We start from the raw sequence: 17,550 nt of genomic DNA, 5'->3' as shown, positions 1-17,550 counted from the left end.
TGCTGAAAGTTTTAATCATTAATGGGTGTTGGATTTTGTCAAATACTTCTTCTGCCTATATTGATAAGACCATATTTTTCTTCTTTAGCCTGCTAATATGATGAATTATATTGATTTTTGAAGATTGAATCAGACTTGAATATGTGGAATCCCACTTGTTCATGTTAACTCTTTTAATACATTGGTGGATTCAATTTGCTAATATTTTTGATTTTTGCATCTATGTTCATAAGATATTGTCCAGTATTCTATCTTGCAATTTTTTTTTTTTTTTTAAATCTGGGTGATTCTGGCATTTTACATTAAGTTAAGCGATCAGAGTAAATTTTTTGTTATGAAATATTTTGAAGAAATGAGAAAAAAAGTATCTCATAGCCAGTCTTTATAAATTTTAATATTTTCCAACTCTTGATAGCTTGTAATATACACCCATCTGCCCATCCACCCAAATTTATCTGAAGCTTCTATCTCCCTACCCCAAAATAATTACTATCATGAATAGGGTTTCTTACTTTCATGGTTTCATACACTGTTTGGCAGACTTTTATATTTTCATGTAAAGAATAGCACATGGGTTTTCTTTGCTCTTCTTTACATAAAATTATTTTGGATGTATTAATATTGTGTCTGTAGCTTAAATTAATTTCACTGGTGAATTCTAGTACATTTTGCACATTTACCACTTAACCTTTTTCCTATCGATGGTCATTTAGATTATTGCCAATCTGTTGATCTTACAAACATCACTGCAAAGAACATTCTTGAATACGTCTCTGCAAAAATACAAGAGGAAGTATTTTTCTAGGTTATGTACTGCAGAAGAAAATAACTCTTATTTGCAAACATAATTTTTGCAGGGAGGCTTTCAGGTACTGTATTAAGATTTAAAAATATTTTTATGCTGAGTTCATGGTCAGCAGGTTATTATACAAAGTTTGTGAGCAAATTGACCTATCACAACGTTAAATAAATTTATGCACAAATATTTTTATTTATTTAAAACATTTTTAAGTTTATTTTGAGAGAAAGAGAGAGCAAGCAGGGGAGGGGCAGAGAGAGAGAGATAGGGAGAGAGGGAATCACAAGCAGGCTCTGAACACCAGCAGAGTGCGATGTGGGGCTTGAACCTGCAAAGCTGAGATCATGACTTGAGCTGAAACCAAGAGTCGGATGCTTAACAGGCTGAGCCACCCAGGCACCCCACTTTGATTTTTTTGTAATTGCTGAATTGTGGTGTCTCCCTTAAGATTTTTGACAACTATGTCCGTAAGTTAAATATTGTACAGTTTCCATTAATAGGTGCTTGGCTAGGTTTGAGATCAAGTTAATACCAAGGTTATAGCCTGTGTTGGATACTTTTTGTTTCTTCTTTTTTTTATTAGTAAAAGTTTTTTTTGTAATACAGGGACTAGGTGTTCCAGGAAGGCTTGGTAAGTCTGGTGTCATTTGTGGGGAAAATGATTATCAATTTAATATCTATAATGACTATTGGTTTATTCTTGCTTTCTATTCTTTTTGAGTCAATTTGGATCATGTCCTTTTCTAAAAAATTACTTGTTTTCGCTGTTTTCAAATATACTGGCCGTACAATGTTTGAGTGACTTTCAAAGCCTCTGTCAGTAGTAATATAATTTGTTCATCTTAATCCTTAGTATACCGGGAAAAAAAACCCCATCATTTGTTATCTGGGGCCAACACATCCTTTTAATTTTTGTGTATTTTAAGTTATTTAGCAAAATGTACAGTATAGTTAGAAGCAACTTTATTAGAAATCTGAATAAAAATATGAACACAGCAAATCCCAATTTTTGTTATTTTCCTGGTTTTCATGGTATTAATATAGGAGATACTGGTAATGTACCTGGAATATAATAAACATTCCTTGACTGTCATGAGCCTAGAACATACTCAACTTATAAATTTTGACTCCAGATTTCAAGATCTCTAGTGGGCTTTGGATTAGTAATGGTTTGAGATCTAAGGGTTCTTCTTAGACTTGTATCTTCAAAATGCAATATAGTCTATCTTCTGTGCTTCATAACTCCAAAATATTTTCACTTTTAGATTTGTAAACACCAATTAAAATGGTCAATCCAACTAATTATTCACTTTTACATCATTTATTTCATTTCAATTACCTTTAAATATGCACCTGCCTTTAAATTTTGTCTTACAAACTCGATCATGTAAATTTTGATGAACACAAAAGATATTTTTGTGACACAGTAGTGTGATGAAGTCCTTTCTTTTGGATGACAAATTATGTGAGATTACATATTTCCTTTGTCCTTAGAAATACATTGCTCATTCACAGATTCTTGAATTTCAGAAAAATTTTCTAGGGTACTGTCATCTGAAAATTTATAGTTAAGGTTAAAATCCACAGTGCTTGTGAAATACCTGCTAACTTTTTCTTTACCACTATGAATGCAAAATAAAAAATGACAAATTCCTAACTGTGCTCAGTGAAAGCTTAAAAAAATGTTTACATGGATTGTGTCTCGAGACTTCTTGTAGATCTTTTAAAATATGATGCAGTACTTGGGGAAATGCAATAAAAACAGGATGATGCAATAATGAGGATTTATTTCACTATTGTATTATCCTTCTAGGTGACTCCTCCCATTACTATTTTCTTACTGTAGTCTTTTATTTTTGCATAGTTCCAGATGTTACACCAAAGGTTAATACTGTTTATATTTTTTCTTCTGTCATTTTCCCCCTTTCATTAATTTTTGTTTAGTTTATCCAAATAGTAGGCTTTTGCTTTCTTAATGTTCTCTACAGTTTGTCTTCTGTTTCACTGATTTATTCATTATTTTTTGATGAAGGGTACTTTTTATTTTTAAATTTATTAAACATTTTGTCAGAGAACTTGATCTGCATATCAATCACATCTTTGAAATTTGCACTTTGTCATTTAGAACACTTATCAAAATTATTATATGCTGTGTGTAGTTGGAAAGAATGGATATATATATATATATATATATACACACACATAATCTGTTTTATCTCTATCCTTACAAATTCCACATCTGCTTGATATGACTATCCATGTCTGGTAGAGATGTGCTGAAATCGCCACAGATTTCAGATGTGCTGAATTTTTGTATAACCTTTTATCTTATCCTTTAATTTTAGATGTATCTTTTTAAAACCAGCAAATAGATTGATTCCATTTTCCTAATCCAATCTGATGTTTCTTTATAACAGATTTTTTCTTAGATTCATTGTGATACATTTGAACTTACTACTATCACTTTTACTTTTTTTCCCTTCCCTGACTTCTTTTGGATTTATGGTTTTCTATACTCCCTTTCTTCCTCCTCTGTTGTAGACCTTTAAAATTTTTGGTCATATATTCTCTCTACTGTGAAGGTCACTTCTGTAATACTGATATTTTAAGCTAAATCCATAGCATTATAAAGGTATCCAGCTGATACATCACAGCAATTTAATATTCACCATCACTTCTTAAAATAGTTATTGAAATTTTATGCTATTTCCAATATCTCCATTATACTTTCCCACGTAATTTTATCTCGTTGTAATATAGTGTATTGCTCGAAAGTCTTTTACTAATAGTCTATTATACATCTCTGACTCAAAATACATGAAAAACATTTATTAAAATAAAAATATTTTTAGAAATTAAAAAAATACATTTCCCGTAACTATATACTCCAAGTGTTGAAGAATGTTTAGATTATCATTATCATTCAAATGATAAAAATATAAATATATTATTTTAATAAATTATTAAAAACACAAAATTGCTTTATTGGAAATGTATCTTAATGAGGATAGTGCTGGATTTTCTTATTTTCATGAATATTGCTAGTTGCTAGAATAAGACATCTATTTTACTACTATCTTCTATGTATAATGTAATATATAACATATAAAATGTTTACATATATAACATATATTATGTATAAATATGTAATATGTATGTATAAATGCTAAGAAAATTCATTCACATATATAGAAAAAAGGGATAGAAAAATTTCTGTTGTAGTGATGCCACTGAATTCTCGGACTCCTTTTGTTATAAGCCTACAATTATAAACTGGCTCTGTCATCAGATTATTTTTAATGATTTTAATCGACAATCTGATGGAGGTTTCTTCAATTTTGTTCAAAGCAAAGAACTGAAAACTACCCTCACTAAAGACCTTGTTTTCAAGCCATTTTCCTTCTCAATTCTTTGGAAAGTTAACCAAAGATGTTTATTATAAAAACTTACCTATAACTTTTCTAAATAGAATCATCTTGCTTATAGAGCTTAAAATTAAGACAAAATGGAGTAAATATGCCCCCCAGAAAATTGGAAATTGCAAAGATTTCTTGAGAATAATTATATATAGATTAGAAACTTGACGTTTAAAAAGGTTATATTTTTTACAGAATTAGGATAAAATATAAAATATCTTAAAAGGAAGAATTAATCATAACTAAGTAAAGCTGATTTTCTAAAGTTAACTGTACTATGTCTTAGTGTACATTTTGGGAATATTTATTCCATTTACCTATATATGTTATGCTTCTGTGATTATTGTTTATGGTATTTTTATCAAACTAAGATACACATTTTAACATTTCTGAAATTGGGATGCATCTTAACAATTGATGGCATATCATAGTTTAGTGTGTAGTGTTTTTACTAAGTGGTATGTAACAGTGAATCACAGAATAGTGCCTTAGATTAGATGAAAATTTAGGTTGTGGAAATTAGGAGGAAAAATATATTGAATCACTAGTAAGCTCAGGGAATATGTGAAGTGTACCAATGACTATTATGGGTTTTATTGTAAATAAACGGAATATGTTAATTTAAACGTAAATACATATTAAGTATGAAAAAAGCATAGGAAATAAGGAGGAGACTTGGGCTAGGTAAAAAATTAATAAGGATTTATAGAATCTAGTAAGGAACTGGCAAAGTTTAATAAGTTTCTCCTAAGAAACCTGAAAAATGCTCTGGAAAATATGCAATCATGAACTTACCTTTGGTATGTGATCTATTCATTTGAAAATCTAGTATTAGTATGTCAGAAATAAACATGAAACTTTTAATTTCTTCCTCCTTGAAAACATGCTAATTATGCCATTGAGACAGGTTTGAGACATATTTATCAGGCTCTTTCCCATTATTGAGAATGGTGAAAAAAGTTTGCTTGGCAGCATTTACCAAAACCCATCATGCTTTTGAACCAATTTTGAATATTCTAAGACAGACGAGGCAAATAATCTTATTTCTTTGTTACCTAAAAATAAGGTACCTTTACCTTCATGTTATGTTCTTGCTCTTTGCTTTACTTTCACGATTCACCCACAGGGAAAATGATTTTTTGATCAGAAAAAAAAAAGGCAAGGTCATTAAACAAGAACTATCATTATACTATCTCCTACTTGACAATACATCTGAATTCTGAACATCTCCACATTGGCCAATATAATCCACTTCTAAGACCACACTTCTGTCATTAATGAAAATTAACTTCTACCATATTTTAAATAGAGCAGTCAGAAAAAGATCTGTTCAGGTTGCAAGGGAAGGGATGTAACTCCACATCTTGGGGTAGTGCAAGGTTCTGGATGAGTAGGTGGGACCTGAAATACTATTGGGATCATTTCTGGAAAACAGAAGCTGCCACAGGTTTCTTATGTAAAGTGGGAGAAGGGTTACTATGAAAAGGCAGAAGATAAAAAAGGAGAACTGGCATAATTCACTGAACATGGAAATGTTCTTTAGGGAAATCATTTTAACAGAGGGTATATATGGGAATTGAGGATCTGGAAAGGTTTTTATGTTTGCATTTCCCTTGGAAGGCTGAAGACTCCCAGAAGTACGCACACCCTTGTTTGAAGACCCCACTACAGATTATACTTCTGTTCCTTAGTTATCTGAATACTCAGGAAGCATACTTAACTAAAATCTTTCCAACTTATATAGCATTTCTACGGAGGCAAAAATGAGTATTTTGAAACATTAAAACAATTATTTTTCATTTTAAATAATGATCAATTCCTTTCATTCAGGTAAATAAAAGATAGGCTAATAACAGAAATAAATCAAAGTATCAATGTTGCAAGAACTTGGATAACTGAATACACTACCAACTAGAGCGAAATAGCAATGCACCTTTCTGAGGATTAAAAAAAAGGTTTCTCTTAAGAAAAATCAGAAAAGGTCAGATCTCTGGAAGTATATGTTGGGGACTTGGCAAGAAAGAAATTTTACATTTAGTTTTTTAACATTACACTTATAGTGAAATAAAATGCACCTAAACTACTAGAACCTTTACAATTGGTGTATCTTCCAAATATGAGATGAATACATTGGCATAAAGTCCTTCCTGACTTCCTTTTTCAATCTTTGCCAATAACCCAGTGATCTCTAAGAGGTGGTTTAATAATTATTTCCAAATGCCACTTCCTAAAGATAGTATTTACCTATCAGTTCATTAAAAGGTTTATAAAAGTATTTTACTTGCTCTACTTTTCATCACACATCATGACCTCAAATAATCTGGAAAGACAAGGTGTTAAGAGAATAAAGACATTTCCTTTAAAATATTGGGGAAAATTACTAAGTTACTATCTGTTTTATAGAGGAGACAAGGCAGAGCAATATCGTAGTTATAATCTGAATGTCTACATTCATTCACCAAATATTTATTAATCACCTACAATTTCCCAGACATCATTCTAGGACCTGAGGCTCTATAGGGGTGAATGAGAAAGTAATAGCTACCATTTATTGAGTGCTTACTATGTGCCAGGCTCTGGCTTAAGAGTTGCACACATATAAACCTATTTAATCCTCAAACACAACACCTCTATGACATGGGTACTATTTTCATTTTACATATGAAAAAATTGAGGCATAGAGAAGTTAAATAACTCATCCAGCTAGTAGTTGGTAGAAACAGTCCTGGCTGTTGTGGAGCTTCTATTTAAGTTGAACTCCCTCCCTTCTCATTTTCTTCTTTGCCTCTGTGAAAGACCTATCAGAAGAGAGTATGGCTCAAATAGGTGGTGTGACCAATTCATTTTTAGATGTTTCTTTTTTGGGGTTGTTTAAAAAGAATTTTAACTAGCTCTATCTTCATCATGGTGTGCTCTCAAAATATCTAAAAAACCTGAATGTTAGAAGACTTAGTTTTGTTTAAATATTTGGGGAAGAAATATTTAATATAGGTATATACACGTAGCATCCCTTCCTTTGGAAAACCACTTTTCTGATCCAGGCAAGCCTAGTGGGGCTGATTATGGGAACTTGTCTCCTTATCGGGGAGGTTATAGTTCAAGGCCTCACTGCCTTGGGCTTAGTATTGGTTCAGGACTATAGAAACATGATCCAGGCATGACAATTTTGTCTTTCTTGGGATCGGCAGTGTTGGGAAATGTTCTCTTCACAATGGAAGTGATTTCAGACTGCTGGTACCCATCTTCCTTGGCTCAAGAAAAAATGACCCCATAATACTGAGAGATGTTGAGAAATTCAGATACAGAACACTTTAATCTAGCTATGCAAGAAACAGACCTACCATTATCCTTTCTAGTTAAATGAGTATAAAAAGAATACCCTCTTTTACTTAAGTGGGTTTCTGTGACTTTCAATCAAGTTTCAATGCATTTTTTACAAAAGCATTACATAAGTATGCACAAAGAACAATGTATAATAAATATGAATAGAATTCTCTTCTGTTCTCTTCCTTCACCCTCTTTCCCTATGAACAAATATAGAACTAGCTACAGCTCAAAGGATGGTTTATTTCATTTTCAAAAGTAGTATGCAAAATATTTATCTATGAATTCTAAGCAAATGATTACAGGCGTTATTTTGATAATTCTACTTCTTCAGCATATGACAAAACCACAATATATCTAGAAAGACAAAATGTTTTATTTTAAAACATTGGAAAAACCATTGGAAAGACAAATGTCCATTATATAACCATGAATGTTAAATATCTGGAAACTGTGAATCTTCTAAAATGTGGTAGGCACTTCCAAAGAGCTAAATATTGCAAATTATTCTACCGTGTCTTCTCTATTATCAACAATATTTGATATGATGAAAAATACCAAGAAGACCCAACTAATTATTCAAAGTCACCATCCTAGGGTTCAACTTAATTACACAAGTAAAAGCTTTGTCCAAGATGTTCCTGTCACAAGAAGCTTCCGGGTGAATTTCAGAAATGTTAACAAAAGTATCTTCCTTTTTTGCCTGTGAATGTTTGAGTATTGCTGTACTGTTGGTTAATATCCACTACAGATACTGGTTCTAGGCCAGCCCAAGGGTCTTCAAGCATTGAAGGCTTGAAATAACTTTCCAACTCATTAGACATTCTTTTTTCTCTACCACGCCCTGATCCAAATGGTGTAGATGTCCTTGGAGAACCCTTTAGGAAAAAAATCATCAGTTAAACAAAGGTTTAGTAGAGATAATTGGCACTTTTTTCTTTTAAAGCTAGTGGGGATCACATTGCTAGTTAAAGGTTGTGTTCTGAACCCAAAGATGTTCAACTGCAAAGTCCATTCCTCCTTTAATCTAGTTTTGTTTCTAAAAGTATTTAAGCCAGTTTGACATACTTGTTTATTAACAATTCCATGCCAACTGTCATCTTCAAATACTTCTAGATTTCTAGTGTAGGAACTTTGCAGAACTATCAGTCGGTGATGAAATAAGAAGAAGTTAATTATATTTCAGTTTTCCCTCAAAATTTCTCTTTTTCTGGAAGGAAATTAAAACTTTTCTTTTTTAACCCTACAGCTTCAAAACTTCTAGAACTGTTCCATCCTATGAAATTTTATCTCTTTAGCAGCGGATTCAGAAGGGATGAGGTTGATTTAGTATAAGGCAAGTAAGAAAACCATGAAGTTTTAAACGACAGAAATCCTAGACACATCAGAAATACCCCCTCGGAATTCTCCTGAATTCACACTTACTGAGAAGAATGGGAAAGTTTTAAAATCACTGATTTCTTTCAATAAGACTTGGAGCAGGAGCCAGTGTCGTTTGAAGCTTCCGCCCCCTCCCACCGCCCTTGCCTAAAAAAGATACCGGTTGTAAGAAAATGGCACCAGGCTATAAGCTCTCGGCTGGGGACTCACTCGTTTCCCCGCCCCACCCCCACCCCGCCCCAAAGAACAATTTACTCAGACGAACTGGCAAGGTCCCTGGCAAAGGAGAGGGAATTAGGGAACGCTGTGTATGATCGGCAGTGTACTGGTTCAAAGCAGGAGGGCTCCAGAAACAGAAAGTACCGCTGTTACTTAAGATAATCTAAAGAAAGTTACTTAACTTCTCTCAGCCTCAGTTTACTCATTTGCAAAACAGGGCCAACCATAGTATCTCACCTCATAGAGGATTAACCAAAATAACCCATGTAAAGGGATTATTAGTACCATGCCTGCCATACAGTAAGAGCTCGGCAAACGCTGGCTAGTATTACCTGGGGGTGGGTCTGCTGCTGCCCTGGGGAGTAGCCGAATTGCTGCTGGGACCCCGCGGGGGACCTGGAGTAGGAGCCAGGGTAGCCGCCAGGGGACGGAGACCCGAATCGGCCCCCCGGGAAGCTGCCGCCGTGTCGCGGAGAGTGGCTGCTTCCGTAGGGCCTAGACCGGGGCCCGTACGGCGGCGTGTGGTGCGGACTCCCGTAACCGTCCCGAGGGGAGGGCGGCCGCGATCCGCCTCCGCCCGGGGTACCCCGGAAGCTGCTCCCGCTACCCCAACTTCCTACACCCGCGCCGGGGTAGGGAGGAGTCGGGGGTCGAAAATTCTGCCGGTGCATCTCAGGAGACGAAGACGAAGACCTCACTGCCGCGTTCTCCCGCCGGAACTGTCCCGACCAACCCTTCTCAGAGACTCGGTGGTCCTTTGCCAAAACAGTCCTCTGCCTTCCAGCGCGGTACAGCATATTGGTTCCGGCGTATCAAAGGTTCCGCTAGGCGCAGGCTAGTAAGCGGGTTACTGAACTGGGTGGAGATTGAGCGGACTTAATAAACGAACGAGAAATAAAAAGGACAAAAGAAAGGCCGAACCTTCGGCTCCAGCAAAGGGCTCTGTCGTCTCCTGCGGTGTGCTGTAGGGACCGACTGCACACTGCCGGACGCGGCAACGCGGGATCCGAGGCGCTTGGGCGGAGCTCCGCCCGCCGGGGACCGCCCGGCTGGGGGCGGGGCCTGATGTGCCCGCGGGCGCCCCCAGTGGCGGCGCGCGGCGCGCCCGCGGCGCTCCCTCCTCACGCCGGGACCCAGGCTCTCCGAGAGGCGTGCGATGCGGGCGGCGCTGGCGAGGGTCGCGGCTCTGCGGAGAACCCGCCTTCTCTTCGGCCCGGGCGGCGGGAGGGGGCTGCGCACCGGCCGCCCGCAGTCAGGTACCCTCCGACACGCGGTCCGGGCGGCGAAGGGGGCCCCACGCCCCAGGGTGCCCTGCGGGCGGCGCCACAGGGAGAGCGCCCGCGCTCGCCCGAAGGGTGTCCGGTCCCCGCAGCGCGCCCTTTGGCCTCTCCCGCCTCCCGGGGCCCTGGCCCGTCGGCGCCGCGCCCCCGGCCGCCCCGGGGCCCCCCTGCCCGTGCCCCGCCGGGGGGCCGAGCGGCCGTCGCCGCGGCCCCTCAGCCCTGCCCTGGGTCCCCGAGTTGAAGTAACTCTGGGAAGGCGCACCCAGCGCGCCGCGGGAAGGGTTGGGAGCACGGCCGCGCGTGGCCTGGGGAGAGCCTGTGGCAGCTCCTGTCGGACTTCAGCCCCTTCCTTGTTCGTGGCAAATGGAAGCGGGCTCGGGAGGAGGCTCCCGGGCAGACGTGCCGGTTCTCAGCGGACTCTGCCCAGAGCTCTGAAAATCGCGAGTGTTTCACGAACTTCTGGTCATAAGGACAGATGTGCGAATTCAAGAACGACACCCGCTGTGTAATGAAACACGCTTCTGTACCAGACACCTGTCCCGGAACTTTAGGAAAATGCAGTTTAAATTGACTGCCGTTTTAAAGAACTTTCTTTCCCCCCTCAGAATCTGGGGATCAGCCCACTAGGACTCTTGAGATCGGCTCGGAGGAAGCAGAACCTTTTTTTTGTTTGTTTGTTTGTTTAATGTTTTATTTATTTCCAGGAGAGAGAGAGAGAGACAGCGTGAGCAGGGGAGGGTCAGAGAGAGAGGGAGTCACAGACTGAAACAGGCCCAGGCTCCGAGCTGGCAGTCAGCACAGAGCCCGACGCGGGGCTCGAACCCACGAACCGCGAGATCATGACCTGAGCGAAAGTCGGACGCTTAACCGGCTGAGCCCCCCAGGCGCCCCCGAAGGGAGCAGAATCTTAAGGAACTTTAGGACTCCTTAAATCAGAGCCGAAGGGGGCGGGGGCCCCGCTTTCCGGGCCGTGCACCTCGCAGCTGTCACTCCGTACTGTCTCTCCGCGCCGGGGACAGGCCCGCCGGAGCGGGCCGCCTTCTGTCTTCCGTCCCTCTGCAGAAGTGGACACGCACATGGTTTTCTCGTTATTTATTCTGAGCAAGTTCCATTCACCACATCTCTCCTTTAGATCCAAGTTGTGGAACCGATCCGGGCCGGATAAGGCCATCAAGGCCTGGTGACGCAGCCAGGGCTCGAGGGCCCAGATGATCTACTTTATTATGCATTTCTATCTTGGCCAACAGTTTACCTTTAGGGCATTGTCTTTGATGCTCAGTTTAATGCCTGGGAATTGAGCAGTTAGGGATTTACTGATTTAACGATTGGTCACTACATTATCAGTGATACCTGCCATGTTATTAACCAATCTACTTTCTGGGGGACAGGGAGCAGAAAAATGAGGGTGGTTGGGGCTGAAATTACCTTTATTAATTTTTTTTTACAACTGGCAAATGATTTGCGGAATTGATTAAAATACTGTATCTTGTCTTCTTACGCTTTGAGAATGACCGGTGTTTTGTTATCGGCTGCACATAAAATTTGCATTAGAAAGGGGGTGGGAGGGGCGCCTGGGGAGCTCAGCCGGTTAAGCTTCTGACTTGATTTTGGCTCCGGTTCTGATCTCAAAGTTCGCGGGATCCTACCCTGTGCTGATAGCACTGAGCCTAAATGGGAGTCTCTCTCCTTTCTGCCCCTCCCCCTCACACACATATGTCAGTCCGCTCTCTCTTTTTTCGCTCAAAATAAATAAAGACTAAAAAAAGGGGCAAGGGAAAGAAATAACTGCAGAATTTTTGACACGTACATTATACATGACAGTGCACCCTTTATCAGGTTTGCAGATACATATGAGGATTGAGGGAGAGTTCTTAATAATTATATGAAAACTGCATATTCCACTCGGATCACTTCTTAGGGTAGGCCATTTGCCTTTTTAGAGATGAGAAGTAGCCCAAGAGAAGTTAAGTTGACTTGCTCAAGTTCACATAACAAACAGAAGTGCGAAGAGAACTCAGGCTTTTTGAATCCCAGATTTTTTTCCCTAAGTCAAGATCTATGAATTGGCAATCACTCTGTCCTTTGGAAAATGCAATAGATAAATCAACATGTAAGTTTTTGAAAATGCTGTGTAACATATTGTTTTAGATTTAGAGATTAGTGGGTATAACCTTAATATTGCATGTTTATAAGTGTAGCTAGAATCTTCCCTGGTGTTAGCATAGGACTTGAAATGTGGTTGCCTGAACTGGTGGGTCTGAGGCATCTATTTGTATTGAATTTATTTGTATGGTGGTGAGTTCAGGGGGAGAGAGGAGGGGAAGAGGGAGTAGAAATGTGAAGAACTGGGATGATAGATATGAGGGTTTGATGGCCGCCCCCATGAAGTCTGAGTCCTGTGGAGAGAAAGGGACACTTCTTATATTTGTGAGCAACAGAGGTTTGACACCTCCCCCCCACCTCGCCCCCCTAGAGAGAATTGCAGCAGTTTAGGGAGTATCAGCATTAGCAAACAGGATACTGGATAGATCGGTGCTTTCACGCAAGACAGTGTTTAGGTACCTTTTTCAAGTGGCATTGTGTACATAGGACATCAAAAGACAGAGCATCAAGAACTTTCTGAGTACCTGTAAACAATGAGGAGCCCTACAAATAATTGGTTAATTTTATGGTATTGTGCATCTTACAGGTTTCATATTAATGAAAGTAAGAGTACCAAGCCAAGGAAATTTAAGTGAAAATGTAAATGGAACCATGTCTGTTTCTGTAAGATAGGATTTTTATTTAGGTTGCTTGAGATTTTTTGGTGGTTTCTTTCTTTCAGTGGATTTCAAGTGTTTTTTTGTTTGTTTGTTTTTTTGGTAGGGTCTTATCTTCAAAAAACATAACTGGAAGTCCTAATTATGAGAGCAGATGGGCTGTGCTTGAGGCAGGACTTGGGGTTTCAGAGCCCTGCTTACTATGCACCTCTAAATGCCCCCCTGAAGAGAGGCTTCTGAAGGAATTCACCTCTTCCTTACCTCTGAGGAATTCCCAAGGCTCTCTAGAAAAGAGTGTGAAAGCCAATATTTTAGGAGGTGTCAGATATTAACAAGGGCTGCAAATATAAATATTTTGGCTTATTTTATTGTATATTACCAAGAAGTGTATATTTTCATGTTTCTGCCTGATCACGGCTTCCTATGGTCAAGAAAATCAGAACCTGGATTAAAGGGCAAGACTTGGAGTTAAAAGATTGTTAAGAGATTAGGCTGTTAGAGAATGCCCAGGAAGTTTATGTTTCTATTTCAAAGGGGTATAAAACTCAGAGCCTTGGAGACATTCAAGATTGAGATTGTAAAGCTGTAAAATTAATCTCTCCTTCTTTAAAGTTAATCTTCTCTCCCTGAGACATTTACTTACATTCCAAAGGGTAAGAACTCAGAGACCTTCCCTTTTCTTCCTAAGGAAAGTTTGCTTACATTAGGAATACTAGCTTTTTTCTGCCTTTTTCAGGGAAAGGTGGCAATTGGGCAGCTATAATATTCATACTCCCAGATTTATACATTTGGGGATCTTTCCTGTCGTTCAACCCCTGTATGTCCAGGCCTAACTAGCTGGCTCTCTTACAATGCGTTGGCATATTAGGTGTGGGAAAAGTGGTACATTTCTGATCTCTGCTCCAGGAACCTTGTATTTACTTTCAGGCTAAGACTGCATAAATATAAACACTAAATATAGATGACATATTTTCGATGTAAAACACTTCATAGGACAGGAGAGTATATTTAATTTCTGTGTATAGAAATGTTTATATGTAAAAAAATTAATGTTTGTATGTATACTTGGAGCATAAGCTTTACCTTCATATTTCCTGAAACTTTCAGATGATCTCAGTTTTTCATATACAGGTCCTGTTGGTAGCTGTTTCATGTTAAAGACTTCCAGTAGTAAAAAGGTCAGTGTATCTCTGGGCTGTGATTTGTGCAGTCATTGATAGGGTTAGGCCTACACTGAATCCAGTAGATCACTTAACGATCACATATTATTTTCTCTGATAAAGTATTAGATGCAGTTTGTTCTCGGGAGTCTCTGATGTGGTACCTGAATGGGGGGGGGTCTCTCAGTCAGATGGGGGCCCCCAAATGTGGAGTGACAATTTGGTAGAAGACTGTGGCACAGAGGGTGAAAGAATTCACCTGAGGCAGAAAGAACAAAGGAGATAGAAGTTTATTGAATACACAGCAAAGGAGCAGGTGGTTGGACAGGAGAGGAGGAGCTTTCTGCAGTGAGGCTGTGGGAGGGGGCTGTTTGTCAGGAGGGGAGGTGAGGATGTATGGCGATGTATGGAATTTTACCTTTTTTGGTAACTGTGCCTGGTTATAAGTTGCCCGTTGGTTATTTAGGACCTATGGCTACTTCAGGGTGGGTTGCCTAATGGTCCTGTCTGTATTCAGCCAGGTAGTCACTGTGGCCCTTTCTTCATTTCATTGTTCAAGCCTGTTTGCCTAAAAGTGGACTTCCCCCCTGACAGATTGACAATGACAAATCTTTGGCACTTGGGCAAGGTCTCTTCAATAGCTTCATCCTGCTGAATGAGGGGTATAGATCTGTCCTTCCCTACCTAAATTGTCAGTCCATCAGGGTTTTTGTACAGTTATAGACCAGAGTGTGGCATTACATTAACATGCTGGTAGGTGATTTGAGTGGAATTTCTTAGTGGCCAGGTCCATGGGATTTGTGGAGGGGACCTTCTGATAGTATGGGCTGAAATCCCTGTTGAAACATCATTCGTATATGGAATTGTTAAGATTCTAGAAGAGACAAATTTAACAAAGAGAATAAAGAGAGGGGGACAAATAATTGGGAATGGGTATTGGGGCCAGGGGTCCTAAGGGGAGAAGGAGTCAGGATAGCCAAGTACAGGTTTCCTTCCAAGAAAACCATCCTTGTGTTGCATGGTCTGGAAGGAGAAAACCAAAGGATATGATGAGAAAGACAAAGCTTGACCTGAAAAGAGGTGATAATTTTATTGTGAGAACAGGACATCAGGTGGGGGACAGCTCCAGGTAAGTTATGATTTCTGACAAAGTAAACTTGGAGAGGTCACCCTGAAAAGAAAGGTTGAGAATGAAATCTTCGGACTGGGAAGGAGAGATCATGAGAGTTTCGGGAGGAAAGTATTCAGGGAGTTTTTCTAAGATAATAGAGAATGAATGCAAGAAAGTCAAGATTGGCAATGGACTGGATTCATGGGCCTCTAGGCCTCTGGTTGTGTATTATGCAGAGTTTCATTTGAGTAACAGGCATAGATCTCCAACTAGTTCACAGCTGTACTTAGTGGAGGGCTCCTTATCTGAGGCTAGAACAGTCTTGATTCTAGAAAGATGGGTCCATGGGGAGAAGCCTTGAAGGTTTATTGCTTTTAGAGTGGTCAAGTGACCTTAATAGGGTCCAATCCAGACAGGTTCGAGGTTTTCTTGCAAGAGTCTTAAGGTATACCCAATCCCTGGATATAAGCCTGGATGTATGTTACCTGAGAGAGAGGGGTCAGTTCTTGGACTGTACTGGTTTTGGTGATCATTAATGGTGGAGACAGTCTGCCCTACAGATATAACATACTGTGTACTTAGAATAGCAAAAAGAAGAATAAGCCCAACCAAGAGTCCTTTGGTAGTTGTCAAAATTTTCATCCAATCCAGGAGTTTAGCCAATCATTAAAGGAAAGAGAAGAATCATTTAAAGTGCCAATTTGAGTATTTGTGTCAGTTAGTAACCCTGTCATATTTTTGTGGTAATCTGTATTATATACATAACACTCTGTTTTAATAAAGCATAGGTTCCTCCTTGAGCTGCAGTTAGGGGATCAAGGGCCATTTGATTTTGGAGGGCCACCTTTAGAATTTGTGGGTGACTACCAGTTGGGTTTGGTTAAAGACGGCTGTTGTGTGCTTGGCTAAAAGCCTCTATTTGCAATTTTACATCAAATTGCTCCTAGGACAAATATGGCTAAGGGGTAAAACCATCAAGAAGCCCTCATTGTTTGAGGTTTAGCTGTAACAAAATCTTAATTATGAGGAGTCACTGGCAAATGAGAGCAGACTAATCTCAGGAGTTATGGGCATTCCCAACTGCATCACCTAATCTAATCACAGGGAAAGTGGGGCTGTCCATTATCTCCACAAGTCCATAGTTAACTCCATGGAGTGGGGTACACTCTGGCTTTTAAGGAATGATTTTGTCATTCTAGCCATGCAGAATTGGTCAAAGTGCTAGTTGAGTTATACAATTGTTGGGGGGAACCAATCCCATTTTCCAGCTGTTCAAATAATCATATGTCCATGGGGTCCTGTTATTATCCCCACAGAACAAGCATGAAGACTTTCTATACATGAGCTATTGTGGCGATTTCTCTTGTTTCCCTCAATTTGTAGCTTAGGCAAACAACAAACCTTCAAAGACAATCAACTAGATGTTTTACTGAAACATTTTTCTAAAATTACTCTTATTTCCAGAGATAGCCAAATGAGGACTAATTTGTTTGAAAAACAAGTCCAATTTTTAACAAACTTGACCTAATTATTATTTTAAATATTTGAATCAATGATTGACACCTAGGTACTTTTAAATGTTTATTTTTGAGACAGAGAGACAGAGAGAGCATGAACAGGGGAAATGCAGAGAGAGAGACAGAATCCCAAGCAGGCTCCACGCTGTCAGCACAGACCCTGACTTGGGGCTCCAACTCACAAGTCATGAGATCATGACCTGAGCCAAAACCAAGAGTCATATGCTTAACTGATTGAACCACCCAGGCGGCCCTTGGCCCAATTATTTACACAAACCCAGTAAGAATAGCAATTGGCCTTATACATCTTTTAAAATCTGCTTTGCTGGAACTTTTCATAAGGAATATCGATTGAACTTTTAGTAGCCTCTCTAGGCCAGAAGCCAAGCCAAATACTTGTCATCAGACATACCTGGAATACCTATAGATTTGGGCGATTTCCTCTTTGAGGTCCCTGAAATATCCTGAGATTCCTGCACCTGCCAGGAAGTTTCTTTACTCACCCAGTAAGGCTGCTGGGAACTCTGTAAGCAGGGCATCAGGCCAACATTTCCAAGGGGTTTTCTGGCTCCATGTGTCATAAAG

General features: G+C 39.5%; 2 protein-coding genes across 2 annotated transcripts in view; one reads left to right on the top strand and one right to left on the bottom strand.

Moving 5' to 3' along the window:
* Positions 1–7,893: 7,893 nt before the first annotated feature.
* LOC120235581 (M-phase specific PLK1 interacting protein) lies at positions 7,894–10,155 on the bottom strand. The gene is made up of 2 exons (XM_039237975.1): positions 9,471–10,155; positions 7,894–8,417 (listed from the first exon to the last, which is right to left on the bottom strand). Exons 1-2 carry the CDS (start codon positions 9,933–9,935, stop codon positions 8,217–8,219), a joined length of 666 nt encoding a protein of 221 aa, XP_039093906.1. The 5' UTR covers positions 9,936–10,155; the 3' UTR covers positions 7,894–8,216.
* Positions 10,156–10,244: 89 nt separating this feature from the next.
* The window catches only part of SUGCT (succinyl-CoA:glutarate-CoA transferase), a 737,889-nt gene continuing 730,583 nt past the window's right edge, over positions 10,245–17,550 (top strand). The window contains exon 1 of the mRNA XM_039237988.1: positions 10,245–10,394. Within this exon, the coding sequence (XP_039093919.1) occupies positions 10,295–10,394 (100 nt within the window). The 5' untranslated portion in view covers positions 10,245–10,294. The remainder of the gene's footprint in view (positions 10,395–17,550) is intronic.

This window comes from Hyaena hyaena, unplaced genomic scaffold (genome assembly GCF_003009895.1).
Source record: "Hyaena hyaena isolate Hyena2069 unplaced genomic scaffold, ASM300989v1 scaffold_133, whole genome shotgun sequence".
Taxonomy (NCBI): domain Eukaryota; kingdom Metazoa; phylum Chordata; class Mammalia; order Carnivora; family Hyaenidae; genus Hyaena; species Hyaena hyaena.
This window is presented reverse-complemented; position numbering and strand designations above follow the sequence as displayed.

Bases quoted from the DNA above. Each gene is read 5' to 3' on its own strand.
- LOC120235581 (XM_039237975.1), bottom strand. From the start codon at position 9,935: ATGCTGTACCGCGCTGGAAGGCAGAGGACTGTTTTGGCAAAGGACCAC. The intron at 8,418-9,470 runs GTAATACTAGCC...TTTTTCCTAAAG, and splicing joins AGCAGCAGACCCACCCCCAG to GGTTCTCCAAGGACATCTAC.